The sequence below is a fragment of the Danio aesculapii genome, chromosome 21, assembly GCF_903798145.1.
Source record: "Danio aesculapii chromosome 21, fDanAes4.1, whole genome shotgun sequence".
Lineage (NCBI taxonomy): Eukaryota > Metazoa > Chordata > Actinopteri > Cypriniformes > Danionidae > Danio > Danio aesculapii.
Genome location: NC_079455.1, coordinates 16508178 through 16527985, shown reverse-complemented (window position 1 = coordinate 16527985; position 19808 = coordinate 16508178). Strand labels below are relative to the sequence as shown.

The 19808-nt window shown below is 36.5% G+C and overlaps 1 protein-coding gene across 2 annotated transcripts; it reads left to right on the top strand.

Annotated features, from left to right (window-relative positions):
* The first annotated feature begins 777 nt into the window (after nucleotides 1-777).
* Nucleotides 778-15041, top strand: kiaa1191 (KIAA1191 ortholog). Of its 2 annotated transcripts, none has more exons than XM_056446160.1 (9): nucleotides 778-967; nucleotides 1460-1569; nucleotides 2718-2825; nucleotides 4648-4841; nucleotides 6240-6345; nucleotides 6442-6566; nucleotides 11305-11408; nucleotides 11529-11704; nucleotides 13597-15041. In XM_056446160.1, the coding sequence occupies exons 3-9, from the start codon at nucleotides 2798-2800 to the stop codon at nucleotides 13806-13808; spliced, it is 945 nt and encodes a 314-aa protein (XP_056302135.1). In that variant the 5' UTR covers nucleotides 778-967; nucleotides 1460-1569; nucleotides 2718-2797; the 3' UTR covers nucleotides 13809-15041. The 2 variants fall into 2 exon arrangements, with proteins under 2 accessions (XP_056302135.1, XP_056302136.1); XM_056446161.1 differs by having other exon boundaries at nucleotides 779-967; nucleotides 11529-11683.
* The last annotated feature ends 4767 nt before the right edge of the window (nucleotides 15042-19808 follow it).

Below are 19808 nucleotides of genomic sequence, written 5' to 3'. Positions count from 1 at the left end.
AAGATTGGTGGTGTCCGAACTTTGAAGTCTGAAAAATTGTGCAGCCTGTTAGGTTTACCTGCAGACAATTACTTACAAAAAAGCCTTCATTTATTCATTCATTGTCTTTTCCGCTTAGTCCCTTTATTAATCAGTGCTCGCCACAGCAGAAGGAACTGCCAACTCACCCAGCCTATTTTTTATGCAGCTGATGCCCTTCCAGCTGCAACCCATCACTGGAAACACAAAAAAAAGCATTTTATTTATAAAATAAGATAAAACAATAAACTGATCGTTCATTTTTTATAATTTATTTTCATTTTGTATCTAAGTAGCAGCAGGGGGTTGTAAAGCAACCATAAAAACAACCTCAAGGAGGCACGAGGATGTGAAATTGAGTCTACAATGTAGCATATAACTGATTTAGTCAAGCAATTTGACTATTTGTAGCTCAACCTTATGATTTGTTTATCATTTAAAAGGTAGTAACATTAGGGTATTTAGGTGAATAGCTTGTTAATCCAGGTAAAGTGCAATTTACAACTTTTTTGATTGACGTCCTTGACCGCCAGAAACATCAATATCCATAGACAAATAGGAAAATATCATGTAATACTTAAAATAACAGAAAACAGTTTTTACCACGTACAGGTGAATAAATAACTAATACAGTGCGGGTGGGTTTCTATCTTTTACAGTCTATGGTTTCTATGTATGTAGGTCTTTTAATGCCCCGTGCGGCTAGTTGGCACACTGCATCAGCTGCTGCGATAACAAGCTGAAGTCTCGCGAGAATGCACAAGAACCGCAGAGCCAGCTGTGTTGGACTGTTGGCTTATTGTCAATGAAGGGGAAGTTATGGCAGAAACGAAGGTCAGCTCTTCTCAACCGTCTGTGATGTGCAAATTAGCCATTCGGTTACAAGTTGTCCCAGTACCTCCGCTGGACTTTTAGCTGCTGCAGGGGAACTGCGGGAACACTCAAGCAGGTAAAAACAATTGATTTGCGCGTTCACGAGCTCACCCCCCAAACCGGTTTCAAGTCGCCGAAACTGGATTGAACAGCTACTTCGCCTCATTTACATACAGTTCAACAAAGAGTGCTGTATTTGTAAACATACAAGCCGGTATTCAGTAAAAGTGTTCCTTTTGAATTTCCAACCTTAACCGAAATGATGTTTGATAACAACGCTAACGATGGCTGTTTTGTTTGTTGCGCAGCTAGTCTGTTAGCTTTATTGATGTACTGGGTATCAGGACTCTAAGCATTACGTAACATCACCAGGACAGCTGGTGTAATCCCAATGCCAACATGCTCTGATACCCACCAAATTACTGCTTTTAAATTGTATGATTTAGTGTTATTATACATCACGTTCAGGTGCATTTCTACTTTGTGGCATGTTATAGCTTCACAGCCGACTGGTTTATTATGCAGTCATTTATAACTTGTTTTAATGGCTCATTTGGCTCTTCTCCAGATTGCTGCCTGTGCTCGTCCTGGTGTCCCACAATGCTGAATAAACAAACCTCAGCTTGTCAGAAAGATCAACCTGTGCTTTAGCAGTGGTGCGTCAGCTGCCCTTCACTGGTAAGAGAAACATGTCATAATATTTAATTTAAGGTGTCTTAAACCACACTTTTGATATTTATTGCAATATACATATCTAGGAATTACTTTGTTTAGATATCTTGTTTCAATTAATCGGGTAAATTGTTTTAACAATCTTTGTTTAATAATTTAGCAAACCTTTATCCAGAAGACAGACTTTGTCATGGCAAATAGATGCTAAAGCTGTCAGTAGGGTCTGTCATTGGGCATAAAAGTGACCAAATAGTTCAATAGTGGACACCAGATAGAAAATAATAATTGTATTATTATTACTTTATAATGCCCCAATCTATTTTTGTGCCCCAATACAATACATGAATCTGATTTGTGCATAACAGTAATAGGTCATCATCAAGTAATAATAATACAGTGTGTATTATTATTACTGTTATTTGTTTTCAAGTGGTGTCCACTATTTAACATCCAATACCGGGTCATAATTCAATACTAATAATTCAATAGTATTTTCTTTCTTTTTTTTCTTTTTTTATAAATATAAATATTGAATTTTTTTTTTTTTTTTTTTTTTTTTTTTTTTTGCCCATAACTAGTTTGAAATGTTCTTTCAGAACTTAAAATAAACTACCCAGAGACTAAATAAAACAATAAGGTGACACGTTATTTTGATGGTCCATTTGAGTATTAGCAGACTGTCTAGTTAATATCTGTTGATACTGCTGCTAAACAGACATTTAACTGACTATTATAAACTTTGCAACTACATGTCAACTTACACTAACCCTAACCCCAACCTAACAGTCTGCTTATAATCTTATGATAATTAGTTGGCATGTAGATGCAGAGTAACTTAAATTCAACAAATGGACCATCAAAATAAAGTGACACCAACAATAAAAGTAAATATAATATAAAATACCAAATACAAAATAAAATAATAATAATGTCATAATGTAATAATAATAATGTCCATTGATTCATTGTTTAGGATATTATGATTGCTCATTGATGCAAAGACTCAGTTGAACATCAAACCAGAGGATTGCTGAACTGTGTATTTCTGTTTAATGATTAATCTGAGGCTGAATCCTGAACGGTTCTTTGGCCCTATGATCGAAAAATGCTTGGTTAATATGTTACTTGTTTCTATCTCTTGATTTGATCTGTAGATTTGATTCGGTCTGACCTGATTGGGTTTGTCCAGGCTTTCTTCATTTCTGATCTAACAGAAAAGTTTTGTTCCGTAACCATGGTGTCCAGACCTGGAGATCTTCCAGGTAAATGAGAGAAACCTGTATGTTTTACTCACTGAGCATACAGTTAACATTAGGCATGGGACGATAACCGTTTTCAAGGTATACCGCGGTTTGAAAAAGTCAAGGTTTTAAAACCGGCAAAATTTTCTGCTATAGCATTCCTACGGTATATGCAAGTCCTTTTTTTTTGACGTTTTGTTTTGAGTTTTTTTAGACAACAGAATCATCAGCAGAAAAAAAAATTGTGAAGAAATCTGTGTTTTGGAAACTAATGAAGACAGCAAAAGTCAGTGATTCATTTGATAAAAAATATATATATAGTGATAAAATAAAATATATAGTGTTCAAAGGGGAAAAAAAGTTTTTGTTTTTTACCCAGACATTTAAAAAGAATATATTTTAAAGCAATGATCACAATACCGTAAAGCTGTGAAACCGTGATATTTTTATCCAAGGTTATCATACTGTCAGAATCTTATACCGGTCCATGCCTAGTTGACATAATGTCTTGTCAAATCTACACTATTAATATCAGTAACACATTTTAGTGTTTTTAAAAAGAAATCTATTCTGCTCAGTGCTTATCATGGCTTTATTTATTTGATCATAAATACAGTAAAAATGATAAAAATGTGAATAATAGCTGTTATCATGTAGTTTTTTTTATGTATTTTATTCATAATTACTCTAGTCGTCAATGATATATGATAATTCAGATATCAGATAATAATAATAATATGCTGGTTTGCTGTTCTATTACAATTTACTTAAAAAGTTCTGAATAACCACAATTGTTGTAATTACTTTCACTCTTGAACAACGTAATGAGCAATTCCATACAAATGTCAACCTTGCCATGAAAAAAAAGTTTTCACCAAAATAGTGGAACCGTTTCTACTTTTTTGTATAAGCAAGTATTTGACAGTACTTTTAAAATACTCAAATGTCTCTGCCATTGTTTTCAAGCAATTATAATTGATTTACCAAAGTCACACAAGTGGCAATTTCACATCTGTCACATCCATAACGGAGAGGCGTCACATCCATAACAAAGCTTTTTCCATATAAATGCAAAAATGTGAAATAAAATAGTCAATCATTTTTGTTCTATAGGGAGCCAACTCTTATCTTTTTAACTGGTATTTTTTCTTTTGTATTGTGCAGTTTAATTTACAGAATTTCTACAAAGTATGATGTATACTGTAAACTCTCTGACTTTTATGGTCACTTGGAAAATATAAACAGATGTTTCACTAAAATGTTGAAATATACTTTCTCTGTGAATTTATGTTTTGATTTTTTTACTGCAAATGTCACATCCATAACACTGGAATTGCTCAAATGTGTTCTCAATGAATTAAAGTAAATCCATTTTAATGGTGCTTTTAAGTAGCGCTGTATCGGTTTGCACAAAAATAAGAAGCATCCAAACAGTTTCGTCAATGACAATAATAATATGTGTGTTTCTTGAGCAGCAGATAATCATATTAAAATGATTTCTGAAGGATCACATGACACTGACTAAGGACTGTAGTAAACATGCTGAAAATTGATCTTTAAATCACATAAATAAAAAAAATATTTTAATCTACATTAAGAAAACAGCTATTTTAAACTATAACACTATCTCAAAATGAAAATATTAAATAAAATGATAACTAGATAAAAGGATAGTAAAAATAAAAATTATAATAATGATAGCTTATTGATCTCAAACACTTGACCAGTAGAGTGCATTTGAATAGCTTAAACATATTTATATCACATCAGTGTTTTTTTGTTAAGGCATTAAATTGTGACTTTGTTCAGATGTTTCTGACTGCATTCTTTTCTTTTACCCAAGCCCTGGAAGCAGGTCCAGGTGCTTCAGAGGGTCTCCTCGGAGGGATGTCTATCCCTGCCGGGATGACTCGTCGAGCTCTCAGCTATGATGATAACCTGGAGAGGCCCATGTCTCCACCTCCATCTGACATTAATATCAGCAACCTATGGAAGCGACCTGTTATACCCGAGAGGAAGTTTGCGCGACTTGCTGAGGTGCGTGTGCAGTGCTTATTCTTTGTTAAACTAAAGGTCAAACCAACTCATTGTGCAAAGTCTGTTCATGTTTATCTGTATTTCAACCTAACGTACCTGTGTGTTATGATTTTGTTGGTCAGAGGTTCTCTCATTTTGCATGTTTTAAAAGTTTTCTTTTGTAAATAAATGTTTCATACATTTTCAGATTTTTGTCTGTTTTTTATTTTATTACTGCATACAAATGTATTATTATATTAATTATGGGTGTATAATGAAATTCATTTAGACAGTCTTTAGTTACACAATCACCTTAAATAATAGAATTTGTATAATTTATACATTAAAATGAGGTTTGAAAAAATAATCTGGCTAGGGTGTTTGATATTGTGTTAATCAAAGTCAGCTTTATTGTCAGCTTTGCCACATTTACAGACATACAGAGAAATGAAGTTGCATTACTCCCAGACCCATGGTGCATTCAGAAAACACTAAACCCCCAAATCTATCTTTTATAGTCATATTTTTAATAGGAAGCTAAACAAAATTATATTTGTGCATATACATTAGATTAGTCAGTACTGAAGCCAAATCTGGAGCTTATCTAACAAAATAACTTTCGATAATGGTCCAAAAACTAATACACCCAGATTTATGTTATAGAAAAATATTAAATACAATTTTAAAAAAAGAGGAAAAATCAAGAGAAACAAAAAAAGAAAGAGAAATTTTCTTGAAATATTGTAGGTTGTCTTTTTTTTTTTTTTTTTTTTTTGTGCAATATTTAGCTTAAATTTAATTGTATTATCTTTTAATTTCTAAATATGTCTGGCGACTAAAAATAATTTTAATAAATATATCTGTTTAATAAATCTGTTTTGTTTAAATACACCAAAATTCATTGCCTTTTTCACTGAGAAATGGATAAAAATATAAATTTTCAAAATGAGCTGTACTCAATTATGCTGAGCACTGTATATATCCCTCACTACTGTTGTAAAAATGTTAAAAGATATTACAATTGTCACAAAACAAATTTAATTCATTTTCCTTTCGGCTTAGTCCCTTTATTAATCTGGGGTCATCACAGCGGAATGACCGCCAACTTATCCAGCATATGTTTTACGCAGTGGATGCCCTTCCAGCTGCAACCCATCTCTGGGAAACATCTAAACATTCATTCACACTCATACACTATGGACAATTTAGCCTACTGACCCAGCCGAGGCTCGAACCAGCGACCTTCTTCATACACAATTCAGTTTAATTAATTTAGTGTTTTAGACAGAATTATAATGTTTCTAATAATAAATTTCCTGCGCATTTATATGTGCCACCAGAGGGCGCCATATACCAAAACTTGCTTTTTTTAGGTAAGGAGGACTAACAATTCTTTTGATGTTTTCTGTATATGTTTAGGAAGATGAATCAGAAGGAGTAAAACAAAGTGCTTCTTTTGAATCCACTAAACCAGTCCCTGTGGTAAAAGCTAAAGCATCTTCTGTCATGAACTCCCTCATCATTAGTAAGTGTGTTACCTTAACTCACATTTCTCAATGTTAACTGCTGTCTGATGGAAGAAATTTGTGATCTGTATCGGACCTGCTTTATTCCTATATAGAGCAGACCCAGGAGAGCATGCATAAGTTTGAGAAGCAGGCAGGACTGACTGATACAGGCTACACTCCACACAAAGGCCTAAATGCAGAGGAGACCCGCTACCACCGTCTGGCAGAGTCCATGCATGTAGGTAGAAGTGTTGTCAAAGGAATCAATATTTCAATACATATGTGTAACAATAGGATTCTGCAGTATCGAGACCTGCTTCTCTCTCTCTCTCTCTCTCTCTCTCTCTCTCTCTCTCTCTCTCTCTCTCTCTCTCTCTCTCTCTCTCTCTCTCTCTCTCTCTCTCTCTCTCTCGCATCATTTTACTTTATTCATTTATGCAGTTTCAGCAGCTTTTTTGATGTGAACTACAGGTTTTGTCAGTTTAAAGATCTATATTCATCCACTGTTATTGTGTTTCTTTCAGTCTCTTTTTACGCTTCAGTGGAGAGACCTAATTTATGTCAAATAAGCTCAAAATAACCATCTTTAAAACAGTCATTATGTCTGTGTAATAGTTATGTATAATAATAATAGTTATGTATGTGTAATAGTTATGTATGTATAATAGTTATGTCTACAAATGTAAATATTACATGACAAAATCTTGTGTGAATGTTAATAACCACTGTGGCTATTCTGGTAGTTATAGATTTCTGTTAGTTCCAGTTTTACACTTCACTGTTTTTGGAAATAGGCTGAGTTGGTTTTAACATTTTTAGATCCTCAGGTCTGCCAAGAGCACTTTTTGCGTAGCTTAGCATAAGTCATTGAATCGGATTAGACCATTAGCATCTCACTAAATTGTCTAAAAAGGGTATTGATCATTTTCCTATTTAAAGAGCTCCTATTAACCAATAAAAAAGGTCATATTTTGTCATATTTCTGGTATGCATGCAAGGTCAAAAACACTTTAATTGTCTTATAATATGCATTTATTTTTACCTAATTATCCCAACGACTCCCATATGATTTGTTCAGTGTTTCATTTGTTCCCAAACCTCTCCTTAGCGCAATGCTAATCTGCTGTGATTGGTCCATTGACCCAGTCTGCTCCACTAGTGCCTGAAGGGAAAGGCACGTTCACGTTTTACCAGATTCTGCACTACATATTTGGTGATGTACCGTATTTTCTAGGTCGACGTGACTAGGAACTATCATACTTTCATTCTGTCGTAATAAAAAGCTATGTTATCATACCATGTCATACCAATGCTGTTACATAGCTGGGGACCAGAGATGTATAGTAACTAAGTAGAACTACTTCACCACTGTACTAAAGTACTAAAAGGCTGTTTCTGTACTCTACTGGAGTATATATATATATATATATATATATATATATATATATATATATATATATATATATATATATATATATATATATATATTTTTTTTTTTTTTCCTACTTACACTTTTACTTCAGTACATATTTTCGATGAGTTTAATACTTTTACTCTGATAGATTTTTTTTATGTGCTGCATAGTTGCTCGTTACAATTATAAAAATGTTACAAATCATTCCAAACCCACATTATCACTGCTAGAGCAGCAGATGGCTGTGTCACAGCTTTGAATAAGCTGGCTCATCATCATTCAGGTGATCAAAGAAGATAGCGCTGCCTGCCTGCATTGAGAGCACTTTTAGTTTGTTTTCGACATGGAAAACCCTGAAATTCCAGCTTCAACTCCTTCACTTTCAACTGTTCGATGCGATGAGGAAAAAAGACCACCTGTGGCCCTATTTAGAGTCCATGTTTGCATTTGTCGTAGTGAAAGACAATTCATATAGAATGAAGTGCAAACTCTGCCTCCCAAAAAATTGTGAAATAATGGCCTTCAAAAATTTACTTTCGAATTTGAAGAACCATATCAAGGTAAAATTATTATAATACACAAAACACAGTTATTTGAGCTATCCGTAAGTGCTACCGTTAGATAAGTTAACGTTAGCTACCCGCGGTTTATAACACACTGCGATGTTCACACGCTGCGATGTTATTTATATACATATACATATATATACACACACACACACCCACACACACATATATATATATATATATATATATATATATATATATATATATATATATATATATATATATGTATGTGTATGTATATATGTATGTGTATGTGTGTGTATATGTACATATGTTCTGCTTAATCATGTGCCCCAAAAAAGATATTTAAAATAAACAAAACAATATGATGTCTTGACTGCTTTTTTAAAATAACTACAAAACACAATACTTTTACTTTCAGTATTTATGTAATAAATGGCTATTTATGTAATAAATGGCTCTCTCTCACCCAATAGACTATCCACCATTGTTACAGACTCTCTTCCTCCATCTTGCAAACTCGCTGCACTTGATACGAACAGTGCCACTGATACACTTTGCCCCACTCTAGCATCATGTCTAGACAGACTATGTCCTCTTACATCCAAGCCAGCCCGTGCCAGTCCTCCTGCACCCTGGCTCTCTGATGTTCTACGTGAGCATCGCTCTAAACTTCGGGCTGCAGAGAGAATGTGGCGCAAACTAAAAATCCTGAACAGCTCATAACATACCAAACTCTTCTGTCCTCTTTCTCGGCTGAGGTTACTTCTGCAAAGCAGACGTACTTTCGTCAGAAAGTCAACAGTGCCACCAGTCCTCGCTTGCTTTTTAAAACATTTTCCTCCCTCCTCTGTCCTCCTCCTCCACCCGCATCCTCCACACTCACTACTGATGACTTTGCTACATTCTTTTGCACCAAAACTGCAAAAATCAGTGCTCAGTTTGCGGCGCCTACAACAAACACGCAAGATACACAACCAACACCACACACACTCACCTCTTTTTCCCAGCTCTCTGAGTCTGTGGTGTCCAATCTCGTGCTATCTAGCCATGCAACCACCTGTCCGCTTGATCCCATTCCCTCTCATCTCTTGCAAGCCATTTCTCCTGCAGTCATACCAACACTGACTCACATAATTAACACATCTCTTGACTCTGGTTTATTCCCTACTTCATTTAAGCAGGCTAGGGTAACCCCACTGCTAAAGAAACCCAACCTGGATCAAACGCTACTTGAAAACTACCGACCGGTACCCCTGCTTCCATTCATGGCCAAGATTTTGGAGAAAGTAGTGTTCAATCAAGTCCTGGACTTTCTTACTCAAAACAACCTCATGGACAACAAGCAATCCGGCTTTAAGAAAGGCCACTCAACTGAGACTGCCCTGCTCTCAGTTGTGGAGGATCTCAGACTGGCTAAAGCAGACTCTAAATCATCTGTCCTGATCTTGCTGGATTTATCAGCTGCTTTTGACACTGTAAACCACCAGATCTTGCTATCTACGCTTGAGTCACTGGGCGTTGCAGGCGCTGTTATTCAATGGTTCAGATCTTACCTCTCTGACAGGTCATTCAGGGTGTCTTGGAGGGGAGAGGTGTCCAACCTACAGCATCTAAACACTGGGGTACCTCAGGGCTCTGTTCTTGGGCCACTTCTCTTCTCCATCTACACGATATCCTTAGGACCAGTCATCCAGAAACATGGATTTTCCTACCACTGCTATGCTGATGATACCCAGCTATACCTCTCTTTTCACCCTGATGATTACTCGGTTCCAGCTCGCATCTCAGCCTGCCTGTCAGACATTTCACACTGGATGAAAGATCATCATCTTCAACTTAACTTCGCGAAAACGGAAATGCTTGAAGTTTCTGCCAACCCGACTCTACACCATAACTTTTCAATCCAGATGGATGGGGCAACCATTACTGCATTCAAAATTGTAAAAAGCCTTGGAGTAACGATTGATGACCAACTAAACTTCTCTGACCACATTTCTAGAACTGCTCGATCTTACAGATTCGCACTCTATAACATCAGAAAGGTCCGACCCTTCCTATCTGAACATACAGCTCAAATCATTGTTCAAGCTCTTGTTCTCTCCAAACTGGATTATTGCAACTCTCTACTAGCCGGGCTTCCAGCTAATTCTATCAAACCTCTTCAGCTGCTTCAGAACGCAGCAGCACGAGTGGTCTTTGATGAACCCAAAAGAGCACATGTCACTCCGCTACTCACCCGTTTGCACTGGCTGCCAGTTGCTGCTCGCATCAAATTCAAAGCTCTGATGTTTGCTTACAAAGCGACCTCTGGCTTTGCTCCTTCTTATCTGCTCTCACTTCTGCAGATTTATGTGCCCTCCAGAAACTTGCGTTCTGTGAATGAACGTCTCGTGGTTCCATGCCCAAGAGGGAAGAAATCACTTTCCCGAACTCTCGCATTCAATCTGCCCAGTTGGTGGAATGAACTCCCTAACTACATCAGAACAGCAGAGTCTCTCTCTCTCTCTCTCTCTCTCACTCACTCACTCACTCACTCACTCACTCACTCACTCACTCACACACACACACACACACACACACACACACACACACACACACACACACACACACACACACACACACACACACACACACACACACACAAAAAAATTCTAATGCTTTGCTTCTTAGACTTTACACTCCTGAAACGTCTATAGCACTTGTTCGCTGCTCTTATAGTTGTGTAAATTGCTTCCTTGTCCTCATTTGTAAGTCGCTTTGGATAAAAGCGTCTGCTAAATGTATGTAAATATTAGAATAAACTTGCAATACTTAAGTACAAAAAATGTTGACTACTTTAGTACTGCCATTTAAGTATGGTGCCTAAAGAGCACTTCAACTTTTACTCAAGTCACTTTTTTGATAGAGCACTTGTACTTCTACCTAAGTCTGGGTCTCAGCATGAGAGTATGGTTCCACACTAATAGGTAGGAATTCAGGAGGCTCTTTCAGCAAGCTTTTAAAAACCATAAATTGTGTTTTGGATGTTGTAGAAGCTTCAAATGCAAAGCACGGATGCCAAAGAAGAGAAACAGCCATCATCTAATCAGTCTACGCCTGCTGGGACTCCTCAATCCTCACCCAAGCAGAAGCGCAGGTACTGAAACAGTCAATGGCTTCACACACTTTGTTTTGCATTAATCATGTTGATGGCTGAAAAACAGTATGGTGTGTGTGTGTGTGTGTGTGTGTGTGTGTGTGTGTGTGTGTGTGGCAGGGGTTGGTTCAGCAGTCAAGGCTCCACCGCTTCTCTCACTGGCTCTGAAATGAGCACCAGCTCCAGTGGAGATCTGGCTTCAGCTGAGGGACCTATAGAGCGCTGGGGGGTTTTTGGACCTCGGCCTCAAGTCAGCAAGTCCACTACTGACCCAGGTACAGATCCAGACACATCAGGTAAAGCACATGATGCAGTTTACACTTTGAAAACTACTTCTGCATATCTCTTTTAATCTCAAAATGATCCTTTTTGTGCAAGTAATTAATTTTGACTGTCAATGAAACAGTCAGTCGTAAGAACAATCAGCATGATTGCTCAGTTATGAATGCTATCATTTCTGCTTCACATGGGATATAATAATAGTAGATTGTGGTATTTTGCTTTTTGTCATAATTAAATGTATTGTTTACAACCTTGTTGATTTATTTCCAATCTACTCATAATTTAATTGATGTACTAAAAAATCCAGTGTTTCCTGTGGTGACATTTGACAAACCTCATCAGACAGCTTATTACTATGAATAAACGCAAGTAATAAGTTATTAAACCATTAGATTGAAATTAAGTTATTTAGAGTGAGTAAAGCCTGAAGTTTACTACTTTTTTTTGTAGTTTATTTGCTCACATGCATGAGAACTGGTACTCCAGACATATGCATTTATAAAGATTCATACTTGTGCTTTTCCCTTTCCAATAGCTAAAAGCAGCAATAATGTATTTTTACTCATTTACGGTATGCGTGCTCATGTCATGCACATGCACTAGGGCTGTGCGGTTAATCAAAAAGAATTAAGAACCTATAATCGATCTAACTTTTGTGTCAATTTTTTTTTTTTAATTTTCGATTACTTGCTGCGTGTGGAGTCATGGAGTCTTCGTTTTAGGCAATGTGCATTTTAATTTCAGTTGTTCAATGTTGATGTTCACCCTTCTATAAAAAATATCTCACTTGTAATGCTGTCCAAAAATTTTCAGTGAATAAAATAAATAAATAAAATAATTGTTTATTGATCGTTATCGAGTTGAAATGTTCAATTTATTGAGATTTTGATTTTAGGCCAAATCACGCAGCCACATATCCACATTTCTTCAGGTCTTGTTTCATCTTGATTGTTTCTTCTGATTGTGACAGTTTTTAAAAAAAAAAAAAATTTTTATGAAGGAGAAAAATAAAATCAAAGTTAGATTTTATTAACATCATTTTATGTAGATAATTATTTAAAATGTATATAATGAGTACACAGAACAGGCAATGGGTAGAAGTTTGTTAAGGGGGTCACACACCAGAAGCACCGCTCGGCGACGCACCATAAGTATAGCACACCATGCAATTTAAAATGCAATTTAAAATGAAAGTATTCAGATGGTGCTCTGGCGCAGCAGAAATATGAACAGTGTCCTGAGTCGTGGCTGGGCGCTGCGGACGGCCGGCATTTTGCGGCAACGGTGTGTACCCTGATAGAAACCTATGTTTATATTTCTGAAATGCGTGGCGCGATGCTGCGCGTCGCAGAGCGGCGCTTCTGGTGTGACCCCTTTAGAATTACACCGCAAAATCCTCAGTAAAATTTACTTGGTTCAGAGAGTATTTGGTAAATGTTGCAAAAGATTTAGCATCAAATCCACATATTAGAATGATTTCTAAAGTATTATGTGACACTAAAGACAACAGAAAATTCAGCTTTCCCATCATGAGATGAATGGCGTTTTTAACTACACTAAAATATAAAACACATATTTTACATTATAAAACCATATTACAACCTCACTAAGTATAAAAGCCTCCATTTCAGAATAATTACAGATCCCAAACTTTGTATCACACCATTTTATATCTTATGCTACATCATTTACACCACCAATCTTCTCTGGTTTGTCTAATGCCTTCCATCTCTCCATTAACACTGCTCAACCATTCAAATTTACTAAGAGGAACTTACTGCTGCTGTATATAAAACACAATAAAACTCTGCGGAGCATTTTTCACACATGCATTGCTTTGGATGTTTGCGGTTCATCAGACTTCGCCGTCAATGTCAACGTCAACGTCATTCCTGTGTGTTCACAGGGGGCTTTGCCCTGCAGTCCTATAAGGGCGCTCAGAAACCCACCCCAATGGAAGTAATGAAGGCCCAGGCCACCCGCTTGGCTGAAGATCCAACAAATTTCAAAGCTCCCCCCAAGATGGAGATCCCCACCATGGATGGAAAGAGACAGGTGACCCGTCCTCACAAACTCAAACACCGGGACATGAACGTCCTCACACCATCCGGATTCTGAGAGAATCCCTCTATCCATCCACCTCTGCTGTGGTCATAGTGAACCTGGAGCTGGTCTACCCTCTCTCTCTCTCTCTCTCTATTTCCCCAGTGCTTTCATCATCACTGCTTTCCACATCAGACACTCATCATTTTACTGCTGTCTCAAGTAAATGTTTGTCGTCAAAAGATGTTGTGAGTTTGAGTACTTTTGTTGGTGCCATTGTCTTTTTGGTAGCCTTTTTTCTTTGCATTCTAATTTATCCGTTTTAAAAGGGATGGTTCACCCAGAAATTAAAGCTCTGTCACTTCTGTCAACAAATAAATGGTTTTATATTTGATGAACGTACAAGGAATTTTGGATACTGTTGAATATTAGGAAGCAAATACTGCTGACGTCAGTGGCTGCCAGTTTCAAAGTATTGTTTGTTTGTTTGTTTGTGTATGTGTACGTTCAAAAGAAAAAGGCTTTAAATGAGTGTTAGACAGAACGTTTTTGGGTTGACCTATCCTTTAAAGTGTTATTTTGTTAGTATGTATGCAGGATGTGTGTGCCTTGGTGTTGTTTTATGCACTCTGGTGTAATTATTAAAGGGGAAGTTCACCCAAAAATGAATTTACCTTTCCATTTACATTTCATTTACTTTTTTTATTTTGTTTTTATTAAATGGTAGTTATTAAAATTTCATAGCAAGACAATAAAGAAAGGCAATGACTATTGGCTTGCAACATTCTTCAGAATATTTTTTTGTGTTTAACAGAAACTCAAACATGTATAAATTGTGAATAAATTAATTACTTTTTTTTTTTTGTGCACTACCCCTTTAATGCTGACTATGAAGAAAATTGTTTTAATGTGTTGGATTTTACATTCCATCACAAGAGGTTTTTCATCTGCCTACAGCCACTGCAATGTGTATATAGTCAGTGATGATGTTGTGATCTGTGTGGCATCATTAATACGCAATGGGTTCAGTGATAACTTAATTCTTTAAGTCTTTGCTGTTGTGTATTATGACGTTTGAAGCATCGTTGTGATACGGTTGTGTCGAGGATGGTGTGAAAAATAACAAGGTCACTAAATTGAAGGCTAAAAAGCGTTGGCTGAAATGTTATTTAATGTAACTGCTCTGGACAGAGAATTTCTTATATTTTTGTTACAAGTTTAAAGTCTTTTCAGTTTCCCAAAAGGTGACATGTATTTACCTTGATCTGGTTGGATCTGTTAATACATGAATAAATAAATGTAAATACATTTTTGGCTTGTGAGTTTCTTTACTGTATTTTGAACCGCTCACTTATCCAGCAGATGTTTTACACAGCGGATGTTATTCCAGCTGCAACCCAGCACTGGGAAACATCTATACACACTCATTCACAGACATACACTATGGCCAAATTAGATTTAGTTCACCTATAGTGCATCTCTTTAGACTGTGAGGGAAACCGTAGCATGAGTTTGGAGTTTGCTCCGGTTTCCCCCACAGTCCAAAGACATGCTCTATAGGTGAATTCAATAAGCTAACTTGGCCGTAGTGTATGTGTGTGAATGCGAGCGTGAATGAGTGTTTTCCAGTGTTGGGTTGCAGCTGGAAGGGCATCCGTTGCGTAAAACATCTGCTGGATAAGTTGCCGGTTCATTCCACTGTGGCGACCACTGATTAATAAAGAGACTAAGCCAAAAAGAAAACGAAAGAATGAATGAGTACCTGTTCATAGTACTGTTTTGTTTATTCGTTTAGAAGTCAATCATTAAAAAATGTATGCTAACACTGTTTATTTAAAGGTTTGAAGATGGATTTTCTTTTAGAGAAAAAAAACTTGTTTAGTTAATATTTTATAAATATTACTAAAATATTCATGTTATTTAGTTTCAGACTAGTGAAACTAATGTTTCAAAAGGTTTGTAACCCTATACTAAAAAAAATGCTGGGTTATTTCAGCCCAATTCTTGGTGTGATAGGCACACTTTTTTTTTTACCCAATTTAGGTTTAAATAACCCATTATTTCTTAGACAGTAAATTCAAACTTATTGATCAAAAGAAATGTGGTTTCCACAAAAATATTTATTTATGTAATTTTTTTTGTAACTTGTAAGACAAATTCCATTTGAAAAAAATTTATATAAAACAATAATGATATTATTTAATATTAATATTATTTCACAAAATATGTGTTATGATGAATGATTAATGACATCTAGAGCTGGCTAAAACTGTATTTTCTTATTGGGCATGGACTAAGTTGCAAAAAGACTTAAAACTAAATAAAACTGTGCCTTTCTGTGAATTTAAAGGCATAATAAAGAGAGCAGTATGTAATTGTTTTTGTTGAGAGGACTGATGAAATGTAGTTGTTATGTGCTGTTTATGTATTTCAAAATTGTTTTACTGTTCGGCTGTTTCCTTGGCTGGGTTTCTCTAGTAAAAGAGATTTTAAATCTCAATGAAACTTCTTTGCTAAATAATTAAAAAAATAATAATAATCTGCTTTTGTTTTGTTTCAGTGCAATGATTATATATATTTTTTATTCCTAAATCTTCTAAAGTTAGTTTACAGAATCAACATGAACCAGAAGCCAATGAAATAAGTTTAAATAAATTAAACCTGAAGTAAAAATTGACCAAAACTAAAATGGAAGCAAAATAAGAAGCTTGACAAACTTGACTGTACGCTAAAAAAATTATTAAATGGATTTACTACTTTTTTTAAGGTAAGTGGTTGCAAGCAATTTATTTGTGCTGACTTTAAACAAACAAAATTAAGTTAAATATTTCTAACTTTAATTTCTTTGTTTAAAATCAGCCCATATAAATTGTTTGCAACATTTTAGCAAAAAATATTTTTTTCAGTGTACACTCAAAAAAATGAGTTTTGCTGTTTGTGAAAGACCCACCCCTCACAAAGGTCCAGAAGTTGTCTCATACATGAGCTCATTTGTCCTAGTTTAACTGCTATGCCATCATAAATAGTGAAAGCAACCCATCGAAAAAGGCTTTAAGACCAAGTGGAATCCTTTGTTGGCTGCCACTTCGGTTCAGCTAATCAGTTTTGGCCAATGCAAACAATTATTTTTCATGAGTTCAACACAGCTGTGCAAGAAAACATGCAATCTTACGTAAATGAAGTCATCTTTCGCTACTGTATTGTTTTTAAATGGAGAAAATATTTTACAAGTAACTTTTATTCTAAATCTTGAACCTTGGAAACAAAAAAATGACCAATGAAAAGGTGTGAACGGCTCATTAAAATTCATTTGAATACTATTTTGGCTATTGTTGTCATCCATTAATTTTCAAATGTTATTTTTTGGTTATCATGACCATCTGACAATCTATTTCAGCAAAAACAGTGCCTAAAACGTCACAAAAATGCGGTATTTCAAGTCTCATAATTAAATAGTAGCCTAAATTAGCCTAACTGCAAAACCCCACCCCCCCCCCCCCCCCCCCCCCTTTTCTCCTGGCCTTTTCAATCAATTTTAATTTTCAAAAACACGATTAAGTAAATTAAGTCAATTTGTGTTGGGACATGAAGGAATTGTGTGGAACCCAGCATTTTTTACAGTGTAGTTGGTACTCAAAACACACTTTTTTTCTTTTGCTGGTCATTTGACATGTTCCCTTGTAATATTTGTGTCTGCCACAAGGAGACAGCAGACTCCTAAAAACTCTTTCAGTGTAGCAACTCAGATGAACCATCATAGAAATATTTAATGCAAGCTCCCACAAAAAGTAAATCCGTAACGAACATCTGACACTTGCTTCATCCTTCAGTGTTTTTCTCAGTTTCTCTGGTTCATAAACATCTCCGTTGGCAGTCTCCTCACATCCACTGCTGCCATAGTAAATAGACTTTCCTGGAAGTCCAGCCCCTCACCCCAACACACACACATACATACACACCTCCTCCTAGATCCCTTTTCCAATCCCTCTGTGACGTTGTAGTTTTACACACTGACGCATCGTAGGTCATTTCCTACGTTTGGCAGTCGCGGTGGGACGTCTGGATTTAATATAGAGACTGGCGGTCCACCCAGTTCAGAGCGTAAGGGTCTGTGTTTTATATGTGAGTCATTGTGATAAAGCCATGAGATCACAGTCTGACTGCAACATGTGGACGGCGCTTCACAGCTCATGCTGTGGGGTGTGAAAGTATGAAGCTTGATTGCAAATCTAATGTTACTCACAAAACAGCCACCATCTGTGATTCAAGCGCACTATCGTGATTATGATCATTGCACATACTCAAGATGACATCAGAAGGGCTTTTTTCAATTGGGTTTTTATTCATACCAGTGAGTGTTTAGGAAAAGTGTTGTTTATTGAAATGTACAATGTTAAGAAATGTAAAACTTTGTAATACCAATAGCTGTTATATATGGTGTTATTTTAGTCCAGTGTTTCTCAACCATGTTTCTGGAGGACCCCCAGCTCTGCACATTTTCTATGTTTGCTTAACCAAACACACCTGATTCAGATCATCAGCTCATTAGCAGGGACTGAAAGACCTGTAAAGGGTTTGACAGACAAAGGAGACATCCAAAACATCCAGTGCTGGTGGGCCTCCAGGAATGTGGTTGAGACACACTGTTCTAGACAGTGTTTGGTTTGTTCAATTTTAAGTGTTGGTTGATTTGAATATGATGTCATGTTAATTGGCTGGGTCTCTGGTTTGAGTCCTGTCTGGGCTAGGAGGCCTTTCTGTGTGGAGTTTGCATGTTCTCCCCATGCTCATGGTGGTTGCCTTTCCGGTTCCCTGGTTTCCCAGAGAAATTATACTCATTTTGGCTAAATTGGACGTATTGTATGTGTGAATGAGAATGTGTGGGTGCTTTCCAGCACTGGGGTTTAATGAGTCAGTGTACACTCAGTGCTGGGTTGTGGCTGAAAGGTCATCTGCCCACATAATACACACGCTAGAGTAATCTGTGGTTCATTCCGCTGTGGCAACTGCTAATAAAGCAGGGAATAAGCCAAAGGGAAGTGAGTGAGTTCACCCAAAATGAAAATTATGTTATTAATTGCACACCCTCTTGTTACGATCATCCCCCCGAGTGCTTATTCATCTTCGAAACACAAGTCAAGATATTTTATAAGAAATCTGAGAGACAGTTATAAATATATATAAATAGTATAAATATACATACATACATACACACACACACACACACACACACACGTATGTATGTATATACACATATATATATATATATATATATATATATATATATATATATATATATATATATAAAACACTGTCTAGAACTGTTGATACAATGCAGGATGGATCCATGCTTTTATTTTGCTGACACCATCCAATTGTCGCAGCAGAAATCGAGACTCATCAGACCAGGCGTTTTTTCAATCTTCTATTGTCCAATTTTAGTGAGCCTGTGTGATTAGTAGCCTCAGTTTCCTGTTCTTAGCTGACAGGAAAGGCACCCAGTGTAGTCTTCTGCTGCTATAGCCCATCTGTCTCAAGGTTCGACATGTTGTGCGTTCAGAAATGCTCTTCTGCAGACCTCAGTTGTAACAAGTGGTTATTTGAGTTACTGTTGCCTTTCTCGCACCAGTCTGGACATTTTCCTCTGATCTCTGACATCAACAAGGCATTTGCGCCCACAAGAGCTGCCGCTCACTGCATATATTCTCTCTTTTTTCAACCATTCTCTGTAAACCCTAGAGATGGTTGTGCGTGAAAATCCCAGTACATTAGCAGTTTCTGAATTACTCAGACCAGCCAGTCTGGCACCAACAACCATGCCAGACCATGTAAAGACACTTTACTTGCCTTTCTTCCCCATTCTGACGCTCGGTTTGAACTGCAGCAGATCATCTTGACCATGTCTACATACCTAAATGCATCGAGTTGCTGCCATGTGATTCGCTGAGTAGAAATTTGTGTTAGCCAGCAGTTGGACAGGTGTACCTAATAAAGTAGTGAGTGTAAATAACTAAAAATCATTTACAGATCGTCAGAGTGGTTTAAGTTTTTTTTTTCATGTTATCAAGTTTTCAC